Source organism: Protopterus annectens, chromosome 10.part0 (assembly GCF_019279795.1).
Source record: "Protopterus annectens isolate FY-2018-M chromosome 10.part0, PAN1.0, whole genome shotgun sequence".
Taxonomy (NCBI): Eukaryota; Metazoa; Chordata; order Ceratodontiformes; family Protopteridae; genus Protopterus; species Protopterus annectens.
This window is the reverse complement of record NC_056744.1, coordinates 1,163,458,217-1,163,476,391: the sequence shown is the minus strand read 5'-3', so window position 1 is coordinate 1,163,476,391 and position 18,175 is coordinate 1,163,458,217. Positions and strand designations below refer to the sequence as shown.

Genomic DNA, 18,175 nt, shown 5'->3' with positions numbered 1-18,175 from the left:
CAAATATTATTATAATGTGTGGTGCCTGTGTATGAGAGTGCATAATGCAGTGTTGTGCTACTAAGTTTAGGGATATTGCTAGAGTGATAACTTGTGGTGTTGTAAAGAATTATGAGAAGACAGACTAGATTTAGTTGTGTGATAGTCATGGTTATAAAGTTTATGTTGTTTCTAGGTGGGGGGGTCTGAATAGGAATTATAGGGTTGCACTATATGTGGATGGGGAAGTAATGTGGGTGATGCAAACAATGCCTAGTGGGAATGAGAGTGATTGGGAGTATTTTGTGTGGAGCAAGTTGGTGTGGTTTAATGTGATATGACTTGAGGAGCTGTGATTGGTGGAGGTGATGTGAGGGTGAGCTGTGGGTGTGGCTATGATCACTATAAATGTAGAGGTAGTGGGGTCGGGAGGGAATAGGGGGCAGGGCAGGGAGCGGAGAGAGCCCGAGCGTTAGCGAGAACGGAGCGGGCAGAGCCAGAGCCAACCAAGGCAAGAGAAAAAAGTAAGTATTACTTTACAAATCTGAACACTTTTAAAACAAATTCCTGAGGTCTAATGGCTTACCGGCTAGCAGAATGTAATTGCTGAAAGCACTTGTGTCCTGCTGGGAGACTAGAAATTTAAAGATGGCTCCATGCTCAGCAGGATTCTAATATAGACTTTGTATTGGGGGAGGGAGATAGCACAAGGGGTGTAAACCAGGTGGAATGCAAAGAAACCAGAGAGGCAATCAGTGGAAATCAGTGAAGGCCTCGGAGAGGGTAAGTAATAATTCAAACTACCTGTAAAGTGAAGGAGAGAAGAGACAGCAACGTTTATTAAGGTTGGGAGTGTGTCTTAACATTGACTTGCTGATTAGTAACCAGTTTGTGCACAGATTAGAGTAGGGAGATGAAGATGGACTAGTTCTGATATTGAGGTAAAGGAGTTGTTGGGCCTGGGTTGGGTTCAATGTTACTCTTTAGGAGGAGTATAAAGATTATGAAGGATATTCTGAAGGAGATCTTTGGTGTTTTTTAGGCAGACAGAAAAATGTTTGTGAGTCTTAGCAATTATACAGAAGAGTGATCCTGAAGTCATGAGCTGGGGAGTAGGTTTGGTCTGATCACTGAGAGGTCGTGGAGGTGATTTGTTAAAAATAACATCTTTAATAGTTTAGACAGGAAATGACTGAAAGTGATGCATGCATTTAATATTTACTTGGGGACAACATTTCGAGGGATGTGTCCATTTTTTAAATGAGAGACGGTTTGTGTGCAGAATTAAGAGTTTGGGAGTAGAAAATGGAATTCTCTGGCTACACTCCTGAGGATAAGTGATTTCACCTCTCAAGAACAAAAGCAAAACATACTTCCAGAATCAAAAGAAAAGAAAAGAAAGCTCTACTCAAAATTGAAGGCACATGAATATCTGTAGCTTAGCTTCTAAAACTCATAGAGCTTCAGTAATGCATGTTTTACTAGATTTAAGAGGAAACCCAATATGTTTACATTCTTTTCTGGTGCTTCTCCAACCTAGTGCCTACTGACTATCAAAAGCCTTACTATAAATGGCTGCATCCATCTACTCCCCTAAAATGCCAACAGCTGGTCATGGTACATTTAAGCAGCAAAGAAAGCTTTTTCCTTTTTATTTTACTGTCTCCTCCCCCAGTGACTGGATGTGTGTACTGAAAGACAGAAGGGCGTACTATACTTTGCTCTGTGTGCATTCATACTCCAGCACATGCAGAAAAACGGTGACCACATGAATGCACCTTGGGAAAGACAAGCAAATGTTAATGGTCCATATGTTGCACCTCTCTTTAAAGTAGAGAGTCATATTACAGTAGTCTGAAGCAAATCCTTCTCCCCAGAATGAGTAAGAAAACATTACACTCTCACTCCTACCCTTTCTTGCTGGATCCTACAGTGGCTAGTTGCTAGTTCTTCCCAGGTCACAGTCAGGTATTTATCCCTTTATACCACAAAGCTGTCCTCAGTGCTTGTACTTTCCTTTGTGTTTATTTTTCTCAAAGTTTCAAAAGAAGATCCTGACCTACTAGGACTAACAGAAGAATATATATATAAGCTTTATGAACATTTCTTTTGATCTTCCAGATAGACTCTCCTTATTAAGTAAAACTCACTAGTATACATTTTAATAGCATGTGGTTTACCTAAGTAAATTCTGTACATGAGTACACCTTCGGGAAGCTAGGGAATTTGATAGCTTAAGAACATTTGGTGGCTTTCTTATGAGATGCCATTTATCAAATCTAAAGAGAGAAAACTTCTCATTTTTTTAAAGAAAAGTCAGAATTTATAAATGGAAAAAAGGAGAGATGTTCTCTCTTTTATAGCTGAGCTGGCTTTTAAAGGCCACACCACAAGACTGCAAGCAAATAACTTAGGAAATATCTAACTGATGAAAATATTTGGATGAATACTGTTGTATAAATCTGGCAATACACTGGATCATAAATCTTATATGTAATTCTTGCAGAAATTATCTTTTGATGCACATTTCTTGTCATCTTTGATCCTTGCCTTTGCTCTCCTTTTGCTGCCTTTTTATGAGCCTCTGGTTGTCCTTTCCCTTGGACAGAGGTAGGATGGAAGGTCAGCCACCTTGGGGGCAAAGTGTTCGGAGATCTGACTGGCAGATGCCAAGCAGTCCTCAGTGCATTACTGGCATTTAGAAATCAATGACAGGAATGCATTTTCAGTCAGAAATGTGGAGCTTTAGTACTCTGTGCTTGGCATAAACGGTAGCAGCTCTTTGCTACAAATGTAGCAAGGAGTTTTTACTTCAGTTTAAATGGAAAGAAGAGCTTTTTTCCCTCCTCCTCAACTTAAAGTTTGGGGGGGGGGCAGTGTCTGACTGGGGAGAGCACGGGGTACCCGAAGAGTTAGTTACGTCTCTGCTTTGGCTTAAACTGCTTACATGCTTTTACAACTGTCTTTAGTACTTCTTTGTCCTCCTCATGTAACCAAACTGGACACTTCATTTTGATTACTTTCTTCTTGTTAATATTCACTGTTTGCTTCTCTTTAATAGTGCTTCCATCACTTCCTAAATTTCTGCTTTTGGCTATCTCCTCCACCACCACAAAGCCACCCCAGACAGTCATTCTGATCCTCAAAACGTTTCCTATCTTGTCAAAGTCCACAGTCCTGTAATTCACATGCTCCCCTTGTACTTCAATGTAAACCACATCATGGCATAGTCAATATTTGAAAGTAGTTCACTAGTTTCCACCTCCATGATTCTTTTTGCCTTGGTCAGCACCATGTCTAACATTCTCTTTTTCCTGGATGCCTCCACGACTTTGTTCAAATCTTGTAAGATCAAAGGCGTCTGCAATCTTATTTCCCCATCAGCACTTTGAGTTAATACCACTCAAATCAGTTCCTACCTAGGAGCTTCCCATCCCCACAAATAAAAACTCTTTTCTTAATACTCCACATAATCATTTTATTATGAATAACCAACATTTTGCAACTTCCCAGTCATTTCACTCTGAGGGTAACAGTAAACATGCACAGATGAAAAAGAACAGATACTTATTTATTTGACATTTGTTTACTGGGAAAGTCCAACTGGGTATGAGCCCATTTTCAGCAGAGGCCCGGGGAAAAAAGCTCCACACTACACACTAAACAGAATAAAAAAATTGAACAATGGTTACAAAATATTAAGGCAATAACAAAGTAGTACAATGTATGAACTACAATAAAAGAAAAATAAGCAAAATATAAAGGCAAGCAATAAAGTTGACCATACATTATATACAAGGTTATGTGCAGGTTACATAATGATGCATGAAAAATATATAACAGAATAAGTAATAGGTCATAAAAGCCATACACTCTTTCTAGACGTAGAACTAGGTAGTACATTTTAGCCAAATTCTGGGATAGATAAAGGTTAATGTAAGAATATAAATAAAGGACATTAGAGAGGTAAGGAATTAAAGAGAGGTGAGGCTAGAAAGTAGATAATGCAGGAAGGGAAGTAAGATATAATCAAGAAAAAGTCTATTAAAAGTGTGGAAGAAGGGAATAGAAAAGAGTACCAAGATGGCAAGGAGCATGGGCAGATCCAATTATTGGTTAGATGTTCTTTCAGCCTAGACTTGTAGGAATAGTTGTGGGGTATAAGTCTGATTGCTTCTGGAATGCTATTCCATGATTTGGCAACACAGTGAGAGTACAGACTAAACCCGTTAGATCTTTGAGGTTTGTTAATAGATAGTAGATACTTCTGAGAGGAGCATAGGTCACGGGACGGAATATAGTGTTGAAGTAGTGATGGTTTAGTTTGTGAAACTGAGTTGTAGTACAGTATTTTGTGAGTTAATGTTAGTTGATTAAAGATGAGAAGGCGGGTAGTTTGAGCCAATTTAGGAACTTGAGAGCACAGCAATGGTGAGAGTTGTGGGCCTGCCCTGTAGCAAATTTAGCTACTTAATTATAACATTGACTAAGTTTTGCTTTGAGGGAAGAGTGAAGATTGGTTAGGATAAGTGAAGCATATAGAAAGAAGGGTAACATATAGGTGGTGGCAAGGGTTACTCTTGTGGAGTTACATTTCTTAGCCCTATACATCATGCCCAATTTTTGATTTTTTTTTTATGATGTCGCTGATATGTAGATCAAAGTTAAGATTGTTGTCAATAGTTGCACCTAACAGTTTTGTATGTGAAACCACACTGATTAAAGTATTGTTATGAGAAGTAATAGCAAAGTTAAAGGTATCTGGGGAAAAGTGTTTTGGCAAAAATAGTGAGCCAAGACTCAATGGAACTGAATGCTTCTCGAGTTAAACTCTGTAGATGAGAGAGTGTCCTGGCAGAGCAGATTAATGTAGAATCACCGACCTATTGAATTAGGGTGGCTTGTTTGCTGGCAGTATTAAGGTGGTTAATAAAATGTTGAAGAGAAGGAGATACAATTTTCTTCTAATGAAAAACTGCAGACCATTTTAAAAAAGTGTAACAGAATGTTTAATATACAGCATATTCCACAAAGTCTGGGCAGCACCTGCAAAGCACAAGAATGCACAGTAGATATTATTGATTACCTCTCTCTGATGTGGCCGCAGCACCCTGATAAGGACTGGGTCAACCACAACATGCACAGGCAGCTTCTCCCTGTAGAATTTAAAATTCAAAAAATCAGTACAGTTACAAGACAATAGGGATGCACAATGAAGAACTGCACCTTACTTTCCAGTCACTACCTAGTAGTTTTAACTACTGACAGAGTACAGTGTCACAAACACATTTTATCAAACCAGACCTCCTAAAGAACCATATCTGGAGGCATCATTTAAGGAGAAACTACATACATACTGGCGAAGGCTGGTAGGAAACCTGTGGTGTACTTAGTCTGACCAAACTGTTGACAGCTATCACTGCAATGCTTCCCTCCTTTGGGCACTCTTTTTATTTATTTATTGAATGATTGTTTTTCGGGAAGGTCCATCTAAGCAAAGTCCATTTTCAGCTGAGGTCAATGAAGAAAAGCTCTAGCAGATATATTTAAGATACACATGACAAAATTTTTTTTTTTTTTTTACAAAAATACATTACATATATAGTTCTTAAGACATCTAGATAAAAACAGGCAATTGTTCTGTGGTGATACTGTACAAAAATAAAATTTAAACATGATATTAAATTCCAAGTATAACACATTTAGCATGCAAACAGTGCATTTGCAATATATGTAACATGCAGATATTAGATATGACTTACAAGACATGGGTAAGGAGAGTTACAGTATAGAGGTTAGGAATAAATAACGAGGTAACTAGTATGAAACATTGGTCATGAGGTAGTTAAAGCTGGAATAGGGTGAGAGGCAATGTAGAGCTTAATCGTTGAGCAAGGGTTTCATAGGTATATACTAGGCTAACGACCACACGGCCTTTATAAACTTAGTTGTGCAACCCAACTCAACTGTGTTCCTATGTAAAATGGGTGTTTATTATTAGAAGAGGATATGCTATTTAGGAAGTTTCTAGAGATTATGTGGAGGGTATTTTAGTATGGACATTATTGTCTGCCTCTGTCTATCAAAGACATGGGGACCAGACCCAGGGTGAATTTCTAATTTCGCATACATTAGTCAAGGTTACATTTAGGGTTAGGGATGGACTCTGCTTCACATGGCTAGGAAGCCTGTTCAATAGCATGAGGATCCTCTGAGACACATCTGTCTCGCCAACATGTCTTATTTATGTCACAACAAAATTTAAATCCTTGGATCCAGTGGTTCTGATGATGTTCATTTTGCAGATGTGCAAAAGGTCCAGTCATAGATCAATTGTCAGTAACTTGTAGGAGGAAAAAGCATAAAATAGGGTTTTAAGGAGATCCACACAGGAAAATGTGTCTATACCCAGGATTCTCCTGGTAAAGTACCTTTGTGGGTCTCTACTTGGAGGGTTCCCCTTCAAACCATCGCACGTTGAAAACATCGAAGTTCAGATCATCGAGACCAGAACATCGAGTTTGAAAACGTCGAAGGTTTGAAGGGGAAGAAAAAGGTAAGTGTAGGTGGGAGAATGTTTGTGTTTTTGCAGGGCACCAAGGTGCCCTGCATACCGTGTGTGTGTCTATGTGCCATCTGTGTGATGGTACTAGAGAGAGGGTACGGAAAATCTCCAGTTTAGTGCTTCTGCATATAGCACTTAATGGGAGATTTCCCTTTACTCCACTGTAGTGCGGTCTCGGAGTTGGAATATTAAAGTAGGAGGGGGTGTGGGGGATGCAGGGGGCAAAGCCCCCCTGCATACAATTATTAAAATGTATATTTGTTTTTTTTTTTTTTTTTTTTGGTTACACTTGTAACCTTCGACGGTTCAAAATTCGATGTTCTGGTCTCGATGGTTTGAAATTTCGATGGTTAGACATGGAACCACTTGGGGAGTAGTGAAGGGCATCTTTTGGTGCTGGATATTTTACTTGTGTATGTATAAGACTGCATACAGTAATATGTTGTGATCATGTTAAATAGTTGGGCAGCTCAAGCCAATTTAGTTGTTTCGGGTATCGAATGATGACTCCTATATGTAAGATTGGCAGTTACTGGCTACTTTATTGTAACAGGTGGAGAGCTGAACTGTAAGTGCAGTATTTAGGTTTATAACAATACAACATATGAGGCATATTGTGGGGGTGGAAGACGGTAGATAGATGTTAGTGCTTGTCTAGCATCATCTGTCAAGTAGTGTTTGGTTTTATAGAGGGGGATGGGTTTCTGGTATATTTTTTAATTGCTTGCAATATGTGTTGATCAAATCTGAAGTTATTGTTAATTAGGATATCCAGACGTTTTGTCCGAGTTACAGTTTCAATTTTTGTGTTGAAGGATGAAGTTATTTTGAAAGCTTGTGTTTCATTTTAGTATTATTTAGGAGTACTTTCAACAGACTTGTTCAGTGTGTGCAACTTCCTAGAGGGTTAAATGCGTGTTAGAGCCAGTACTATGAAATCAAGTGTCAGTTTTATTAAGCAGCCCAAAGAGAGAAAATAATTTTGTATGTATAATCATCTAGGCCTTATTGAAAGAAACTTTGATTATAAAACACTTGAAAGCATCACACCATTATAGAATGTATAGCATTTACAGCATACTTAGTAATTTAGAACATTTCTGCAATATTTCCCTCTTGTGGACATCAAAACACTGTGACAGTTTGTCAGATTTAGATGTTTGATATGAAACTATTGTTGTCTGCTCAGATGTCACTTTTATGGCTGATGCCGCACTGAATTGCTTCAGTGACCAAAGGAAGAATGTCCCAACTCTGTGACATGTAAGCATGCAGGTCACACAGGACACTTCACTGAAGTGAATGTAGTACATTTTATTTACTCCCCTCTGACCTCAAAGAACAGGTTCTAGACTGACTGCCCATGGTTACCAGTTACTTTAGCAAGAGCTTGACAACAAGGTCCTGTTTGCCATTAACCTTCTGGGCTTACATACCTTTTTACTTGTATTCTAACTGCAATCCTGAAGTGCATATGTTGCTGTAATGTAAGTGCTGGAAGCATACAATGCCCTATGGTACTGTCTCATTATCCTCTGTTGTTGTTGCCTGCCTGCTTTTGACTGCCTAGTATTTCTCTGTCAGAAATAGCCATTCTTAACATTGAGAAGAGCCACTGTTTTATGATCATGTGAATGTGTCTTCCCACCAGCCTTCAAATACCCAAGTTGCATGTGTCTGAGATTCCTGTCAGGTTTCAGTAGGTAAGATTTTATATGTACTGTTGTAATTTATCAGGGGTTGCAGGACACACACACACACACACACACACACACACACACACACACACACACACACACACACACACACATACACACATACACACACACACACACACACACACTTTAAAGCATCTTTCTAATCAAACAGTTGTTGCGTCTTTCGGCTTTTCCCAGTCAGGGGTCGCCACAGCGGAACTCCGGTCCGCTAATGATTGGCAGTAGATTTTTACGTGCCGAGTTGCCAGCCTTGATGCACAACCTTCAACGAAGGTACGCCCATTCACGCATGTCTCCACACAGAAGACGCTCTAGCTGAGAATCGAACAGGGCAACGTCTTTCTGTGAGGCGACAATGCTACCGCAGCACCACCACCGCAGCAAACAGTAATGTTTATAAATGCCCTGTCAGTCCACCTAAGTAATTAATCAGTACATAAAATATATTCCCCAGTTTTCCTCCGGTAGTAGAATAACCATTGTATGCTCATTTGTTTATTTATACATTTATTAACTGGGTGATTTGCATGCAGTAGTGAGACCGTTTTTAGCCACTGCTTGGGCTGCAAAAACAGTGTATAAACTGTTTAAACTCAAAAATATCTGACAGCAGTAAGTTAAGGAGCCATCACAGTCATAACGTTAGACAGTGGGAGGCTGAGAGTTCAGGAAAATTTAAAAGTGAATAAAATCGGAAGAGAAGAAAATAATTTGTGGAGACTGAATATATTTTGGTAATGCAGAAACAGTAATTGTGTTTTCTAGGGAGTAACTGGTAGCAGACTTTTAGCAGTATTGTTCAGAGATGAAGTTCATGGTTTTTGGTAGTGATCAGTTAGTACAGTTTCCCAGTGTTTATGGTTATGGCTTTGGTGTACCATATTTGAGGTTTAGTTAGATGGGCGCTGTTTTGAGTTGTGTAAAACCAAGACATTGAATCAAGGATACTTTTAAGTTAATGTGTTCCTAGATATGTTTTAGTCCCCCAGTAGTGTTAGCTCACTGGTACAGTTGTTATGGAACCATTTGACTGTTAACTGGGAAAAGACTGCTGATGGAATCGGTGCTGCCTACATGGCGTAAGAGATGAACACGCTGTTGTAGCATGCTCTGGTGTGATGTGGTCTGTAGAGATTTTTTTCCCATTTTCTTACTTTTCTTGCCTTCATCTTTGTAGCTGTTTTTATTTTTCCAAACTGTATTTTGTAAGTTTGTGGTCACAGAGGTGGTTTGATGGTAGTCTGCTTACAATGAAGATTTGGGGATACTTTTTGATTATTAGGAAAAGTTTATTTACTGTGTGACTTTTTGGATCTATTTTGGGTAGAAGTTGTTAAAAATCAGTATGTGGTAGTGAACAGTGTTTAATTGCTATGATTCTGACTTTAGCATATATATCCGTACCACTTTTTGGATCTGCTATTAGAAGTTGGGGAAAACAAGAGATTGTGTATTGTAGTCCAGATACTTTTCATTAGTTTTGTTCAAGGTATGTTAGTCATCCAGCACTAAGAGATTGCTGTGGAACCAGGTGAATGTTACTGAGAGAAGCGTGCTGGGCGCTGTCTCCTGGAAGCATGATGCACACTATCAGTTGATTCCCCTAAGGAGGGAGGGTGGCCTAATGATTAAGGTGTTTGCCTTACAAACACAAGGCCAGGGTTTGAGTCTCACAAGGGCTAATTGGTTAGGCTTACAATGGCTCACAAGGGCAGTTAGCCTAATACTAACCTATGAACCTATGAGTGAAGAACACACTTTTTTTTAATGCAGTTGTGCATTTTTTAGCCAATGTTCAACATCAGCGAAGGAATTTGGGGTGATATCCTGAAGCACTGGTAGGGATGGGGCTACACATATAAGGGTTGAGTCATCCGCATATCGAACTACACTAGTAAGGCGAGTAGCAGCATGTAGTTTGTTTATAAAAACGTTGAATAAATGGGGGCCTAATACTGATCTTTGTGGGATGCCAACAGTGACAACTAGGAAAGAGATGAGATTTTGTCTTCACTTGACTGTTTGTTGCCAGTCAATCAGATAGCTTTAGAACCATGAGACAGAGGACTGGGTGAGGCTGAGGGAAAGAAGTTCAGTAAGAGGATGTTAGTGAGACACAGGGTCAAATGTTTTGATAAATCTAATACTAGTGAAGATACAAGGTTGTTATCACTCATCTACTCATTTATGATATTGGTGAAACTGAGGAGAGCAGGAGCAGTCCTATGGTGAGGTCTAAAACTAAAAACCATGCTGGGTTTTTGAGAGAAGGTTGTTAGAGTTAATGTACTGCATAAGCTGTGAGTGGATGCATTTCTCTAGTATTTTAGACAGAAGGGATAGGGTGGCAACAGGTCTGTAACTGGAAAAGTCTGTTGGTATGTCATCTTTGTGGAGTAATATTATATAGGATTTTTTTTTCCAGATGGATTGGACATATCTCTCAAATATGGAACAGTTTATTAATATGGCTATGGAGAAAGCCAAGAAGTCAGCTGCTATTTTTAGATAATCTGTTGGAAGCTGGTCAGGAGCAAAACAGACTGGTTTTAATTTCAGTACTAGTATTCTTATAGTAGAGGAAGGAGAGTGAATATACAGGTTAGCAGTGGATAGGGGGGCAGAGAGTTGAATTAATATTAATAAGAGACAGAGTGAATTATTATTATTAATAAGAGATAATACTGTCTGAATAAAGCAGGAGTTGAATTCAGATGGTAATAAGTTAGTGGTTTTGGAAGTAGAAAAAGAGGCTGTGGTGGTTTGGCCAGGAGGTATTTAGTGATGACAAAAACATCTTGGATTTTTTTGGTGTTTATATTGGATGTTGATAAAATACTTTGGTTTATCCATTTTAATCCCGTTGTTGCAACATCTCTGAGATGCCTAAATGTATGAAATGTATTTTGTGTTTTGCTTTTATGCCAGTCTTTCCAGACTTTGTCTCTCCGAAGCATGATGTTTTTAGTTTCTTTAGTTAACTACTGTACACGGTTTGATTTGACTCTTTATTCATACAGGGGTGAGACTCTTAAGAATGTTTATAAAAGTTTCATTAAAGTGCAGCATCCAGCTACATGGATTTTCATATCTTCCAGTTAATATTGGGTCAACAATATTGAAAGAGGTATCTTTATCAAATTTTTCTGCATTACATATTTGGTTATAAATTATGCTTTTGGATTGGGTATTTTAGTTTCTAATCACATAAGATGGAAGGTGGTTGCTTTTAGGTATGTAATGCTTTTTAACAGTACCATAATTAAAAATATACATTTCCATTTTCTTAAAATATATTTTAATCACAGTTTGTTCTCAGCTATCATATTTCAGTACAACTCCAACATTATTGCCATTGCCACAGAAATGAACCAAAGTAATAACAGCATAAATAAAATAACAGCATAAGTAAAATAAGCCAGCAAAATGAGACTGGGAGTCTTTTTATAAATCATAAGGTGAAAGCTATCCTAATGAAATTGCTCCTCATTTTTCCATCCTATCCTGTCATGAATCCTAGGCTCTGTTAAACAAAAAGTGTCTTGCCCTCCACCACCAATTCTGATATCCAGTTTCAGCTGTCACTAACCTCTCTGCAAGAGTATTTTCAGTTCTGCTTGAAGTGATCACATTCCAGCTGCTAATGTACCAACTGCTCTCAGATGGATACTTACTTCTGTACTCAAGTACAAGCAGACTCAAACACACATCGCTATGTGTAAATATACTTTCTCTGAACTGCCTCAGAGGTATTGTACACAGAGATTGGTTTTGTGTGTGTGTGTGTGTGTGTGTGTGTGTGTGTGTGTGCGTTCGTGCGTGCTCAGTGGGGTACAAAACACAAATACAGTTTACTTGCATTTTCTGCAATCAGCTAAGATGGGATAAGATAGGTGGCAACAAGTATATGACACTGAAGCAATGACTCTTGAGCTCATGAATTACATCCATATTTTCTCCTATGTAAATAAAACAGCTTCCTTTGACTTCCAGGTCATGCCCCTCCTTCCCACCATGCTTCCCTTTTCCATTGACTGCTTCTCACATTTATCCTTTGTATTCTCCCATGATATCCTTTGTCTCTCTTCTTTATCAATGAAAAGATATCAAGCTCCCTTCTTTTCTTCATTTCCCTTCTCAGTTGACCTTACCACATTCTTTCCCACCTTATGACCTTCCTTTCTCTATAAGGCTTCAAGACCTGTAGACAGTATTCCAGCTCTAGCTCCATAGAAGAGAATTTTGGATCATAGGAGGTTACTAGGCTATTGACCTGGAGGTCATTTCAAGCCTAGCAGTTTCATCCCAATGTAATACCATAGATATTCTAGTCAATATCCAGGATTGTATTTAGTAATGACTGCCATGTCCAGGAGGGCTGTAAATTCCAGTAAGAATTTATGGTGCCCCATCCACTCGTCAAGGTTCCTTTTGAACACTGTCATAGAGGCGCTCCGCCTCACATGAATTGGTAACCTACTCCAAAAACAAGGCAGTCACTGGGAGACAAATCTGTGCCTCCAGCACATCCTATTCAAGTCGCAGGCCATATTTAGATCCCTGGAACAGGTAGCTCTTGTCCCGTTTGATTTATGGATGTGCAACAAATTCATTAGGTTTGGGTAAGAGATTGCTCTCTAAGCCAGGCATATGTCTCCCCTAAGAAGTCCATGATACTGAGTATAGTGACAGGGACTTTTATTCAGTCTGTGTAAGGCATGTGCTGGAGTCCCTTGATCTTCTCAGTTAGAAACCTCTGAAGTCTCTCCAATTGCTTCAGGTACTTTGTACGGTACAAGCCGAAAGGGGCATTATACTCAATTATGGGCCTGATTAGTGACGAGTATAAAGGAGTTATAACCTCCTTTGCTCTAGAGACGATGCCTTTGCTAATCAAGTGTGCTGTGTAGAAAGCCTTCCTTACTACAGTAGACAAATGGTGGTCAAAGTTAAGGTCGCAGTCTACTTGTGATCCCAGATTTCTTACCACTTCATAGGTACATAGTGTATTGTTGTTAATTCGATAGTGTGAAAGGACAATGTTTTTATCGAAGGGAATGATGATCCACTTCTATGAATTAAGTCTGAGACCGTGACTAAGACACTAGTCACTGGTCTGCGTAAGAACCTCCTGAAGTATACGGACATCATTTGGGGATTCGATAATTGCACCCAATTTGCAGTCATCTGCAAACCTGGTCGGCCACAGCCCCTTAATTTTGCCCTGAATTCTGAGAAGTATATACCAAACAGTATGGGGCCCAGCAATGACCCTTGTGGCACACTGCTGGTGACAGGTCTGCTGGTTGATGTGGAGTCACCCGCTTTGATAGTTAATGTGTGACCCATCTATGGATTCCACCACCGGGTATATATACCCCAGCATTTGGTTATCTTTTGCTGCCACCTGTTACTTTGTATGATAATATAGACAGAGTATAATAACCCTCATGTCGTTCTGCTTTTGATTTCTTAGTCTGACTCCCAAAAGTGAACATTCTACAGCAGGGTCATTATTCCTCAGCTTCAGTACCACTCATGACCATCCTGGTGTGAATGGCAGGGTTCAGCAGGATGCATCCAGCAACAATACCTCATAGAAGGGACAGAAATGTGGTGCCCATCCTTGTAGTGGGCTTTTGGCTCACCAAGCCAACTCCTAGTGATAGCCTTCATTAGCAAGTTTGTGGGAATATGCACTTGCAGTGGGAATATGTTGTGGGTCCTGGTGGTGATACAAAGTACATTACCCACCCCAATGCAGGAGGATTAGACTATGTAAACACTCTCACAGTTGAAAGCCTGCCTGCATGATAACCAGTCCTGAAGGCCATTGCCCCTGTACTGTAGTGTAATGGGGTAATTTCCTAGTACAAGAGAATGAAATACAGTCTAACTGAGGGAGATTTGATGCGCAATAGGCAGAGAAGCATAAAGCACATAGAAAAGGAAAATAAAAGAAAAAAAGAACAAAATCGGTTGCCATCAAGCATCTTCAGGAATCTGGCCAGTGTGTTAACTGATCCTTTGACTAAGGTTATCTAGAGTTCACTGGACATTGCTGAAGTACCTGAGGACTAAAGACAACAACTGATATTCTTGTACAATAGTGAAGCGGGGAATAGGGAAAATCTGATGAACGTCAGCCTAACAGTTAAAGTCATGAAGAAATTCTGGGAGGAAAGACTAGTTACCAGCTGGCCTGCTTCCTACAGGCAGACTTTTATTGCTAAGAAACTGTTTGCTGATAGAACTTCTCAGGCAGAAACAAATACAGTGTAAGGCTCTTGCCTAGCCCAGAAATGCCAGGCACTCTGCACAAATGGGCAGATTGGATGCTGGTACTACGGTTATTCTGTGAAGCCCTGCAAGAAAGAAAGAAAGGAAAAAAATGCTTTACTGATAGGATATATAGGGGTTAGGCAAGAGGGATAACACCAAGAATAGCCAGATGGGGTGGTGTACAGGGATAAAACACTGTTCGAATTGTGGATCTGGTGCTTGATGGAGCAAGCTGTGGAGGATGGATGTGCCTATTCTGGGTGTGGGAAGAAGCAGGACACAGCCACAATCCCTTGGAGGAGGGGGTAGCACTGTAGTGGGCATACTGGGGGCATGCAGGCATTCAGCTCATCAAGTCACAGCTTGGTGGGAGCCTTCAGTTGTGAAAATACATGACCATGCATCTGCAGGAGGAAGGAATTGTGGGTCTCCATGGTGTGACACACACATGTTCCTCTGCCCAGGCATTAAGATTTGACCACAAAAACACCTACATTTTCAGGAAGACGATGAGGGTGCAAGAAACTCTCATAGCTGCCTGTATGATGGCCCCTTTGTGATAGTTTTTCCTTCATTTTGGACTGGAGTAATTCCCTAGAAAATGGGAAAGAATGGGCAAAGTCCCATTGAAGGAGGCTAGATGCTCATCAGGCATGCGGACAGAAAGCACTTAGAAAAACAATAACATTAATAAGATGCCACAGAGGAATAGGGCCCTGGCTACAACCCTTGCAACCAGAGGTGACTAGATTGAGCACTTGATAGTTCAGGCAGGGGAGAATGGACCTGCTTATCCTGGGGGGCAATGTGGGTGGGTGCTCAAGAGAACGTGCAGAATTCTGCTGATGTTAAGCCCTTGTGAAAGTGGGGGGGGGGGGCAGTGCCCACTGCACATCCTAGCCACAGGTTGTCACTGGATGGGTGCTAGGGACAGAAAAAAAGGGACAAAAACCTAAATCAAACCTGATGGCTACCTTAATGATGGAACTTCCTACTTGATCTTCACCCCTCTCACACAAACGTTATGGACTAATTGGCTGGGAGGATGCTGGTCATGAAGAGGCAGTAGGGTGTATAGTGCTTCAAAAAATATGTGAAAAGTGTATACAAGAGTATTAGAGAGGTCAGTACTGGATTCTGCAATTTTCACTGTGTTTATTACTGAAATACTTTCAGTCCTGGATTCTGTACTCCTCACAGAGTTAGTTTCCGATATACTTTGGGGCAGTAGAGAAAAAGAGTTAACCTCTGCAATGATAACATGAAAATTAGGTGCAACGGTAGAGGATGGGATGATAATGTAGAGGAAGGATCTGAAAAGGATGACCAAGTGGACTAAAAAGTGAAAGCTGAGGCTGAATCTGAACAAACTGACAATACTACACCACAGTTAAAGAAACTCTGGTATAAAATATCAGGCGTGTGGAGAGGAACAGATGACAGCATGCAGGAAAAGAGGATCTGGGAATGTTGCATCAACCTAGGCTGGCAGTAAAAGGACTTGCGAATGCTGGATGTATCCTCAGATGAACAGACTCCAGAACAAAAAAGTGATATTCCTACAATACCAGGCCTTGGTCAAGTGAGTACAGCAAGCAATTCTGGTGGTCATACAAGGATAAAAACATCAGACTGGTAGGAGGACTCCAAAGGTCAGCCACCAGAAGGGCTTATGGGATGGAGTAGGGACTTTAGAGGAGCTAAATCGCTTACCATGGATACCAGAAGTGATGGGAGACATGCTATAAGTGCAAAGTATCAACTCAAGGTGCTATGAAGAAGTGATTCCGAACAGGAAATGCAACAAGGATGAGATTGGGCACAGCAGCAGATTTTAGGGATCGCCTACTTCTTGAATTTATGAAAGCTCTTATTCATGGACAGCACTGGCCTAATCTGTAAGTCCTAGTGGACCCTCTTCAAGCTCAGTCATTGAACCCTGTTGGGTCTCGAAAGACAGCCAGGGAAAAGTCCTCAGTCCTGAGTGAAACCAAAGAGCTCCTGAAACAGATCACTCTCCAGATGCATGATGGTCAAGTGTTAGCTCCAGCTGATCAACTAGGGGATAAGCAGGTGTTGATTCTCCAAGACGCACCATTAAAGTGAATGTCAGGCTGCACCTGACAAGGCCCATCAATGTCTACTGAGGAGGAAGAAAAGTTTGAACAGAAACACGTGACAGCAGTACTATGTATTGTGCTCTTCTCCCAGAAAGTAGAAACAGCTCTGGGGCAGTTAAGAGTTTATATACACACAGCTGCTAGTAGGATTCAGTATATAAAACTAATCCTATGCCCTTTGGTTTATGGCTGGCATTGTGGTAGCACGCTCACTGATAATAGTTTTGATTTTTGTATACTTGGAAGGAATGCATGTTTTCTCTTACTGTAGTGTCATTGCAGAAAAAGGACCCTCCTCTTGCCCAACCTACCCACTAAAAATAAAATAGAATAAAATTAAAATAAATACGTGGACTTAACTTGTAATCAGTGCACTAACATGTAATACTTCAACCTTTCACAACAAACCCAAGACTCAAAAGCAAAACAGTGTGAGCAGCCGAAAGGTACTGGCTAGCTCAGTGCTTAGGTACACTTTCTAATCTAGGGCAAGATGCAACATCATGCACAAACAAGAAGTAGGAAATATCCCTGACTGTAGGGGCTAAGGACAAAAAAGGTGAAATTTCAACAGCTCACCTAATGCTGAAGGCTCACAATATCAGATCTGTTTAAGATTTGATATACAGAGATTATGTACATGTTGTACATCAGCCTAAACAACATGGAGATTGAATGAAAAGGATTACAAGAGAGTTTGCTTACACATTTTAATATTATAATTCAGGTTAAGTTTAAGACCCACGTCTGTCTGCCACTGCAATACATTAATGATACTATGCAGAAGAATTTGCTGAAATCTTACAGTGTCATGGTTTGATGACAGCATTACATGTTACTGGAATTCTGTGGTAGCCTGCTGATGAAGTCATAAAAGGTGCAGGCCCCAACACTCGTTCATATGATACACTACCTACAACTACTGGAGATCTGGCATTTGGCATCTGCCCGTTTTATTGAATGTGACCCGTTTGGAAGGTAACTTGAACAGAATATGTCTGTGTGAAGTATTCTCACTGCATTTAATTTACCTAAACAGTAAATTACAGTTTACAGTGTGAAATGCCACAGCCAGAAATATTACTTCTGTAGCAGATTTTTTTTTCTAATCAAGCTTGAAATCTGATACACTCTGTAAGCGACAGTAATCCAGTTTTCAGTCCATGTATCCATGCTTGTAGAAGAGTAATGACCAAACTATCTTTCAGTTATGTCATTACCTTGAGTGGGCAACACATTCAAAAACTTAAAGGAGGGGCTCAATGTAGAATAGATCTGTAACTGCTGGAGTGATTAGTTCAGCCACCTTTACAAAGAGGTATTATTATTATTATGGCTTCCAATAATAACAGAACTGCATATTGCTTCAGTTTATCAACTTGAATTGACAATGTCTGCTGCTGCCCCGTGAAGAAGCGGAGCCTCAGTTTTGCTGGACAGCCAACTAAATGCAGATTAAATTGTCAAGGTATATCAAATGTGCTGTCAGCAGTTTGGTTTATATATATATA

At 40.0% G+C, this 18,175-nt stretch overlaps 1 protein-coding gene across 1 annotated transcript in view; it reads right to left on the bottom strand.

The window, feature by feature from the left end:
- The window catches only part of RAD54L (RAD54 like), a 652,988-nt gene that overhangs the window by 499,857 nt on the left and 134,956 nt on the right, over positions 1-18,175 (bottom strand). Inside the window, exon 6 of the mRNA XM_044085902.1 lies at positions 5,066-5,135. Within this exon, the coding sequence (XP_043941837.1) occupies positions 5,066-5,135 (70 nt within the window). The remainder of the gene's footprint in view (positions 1-5,065; positions 5,136-18,175) is intronic.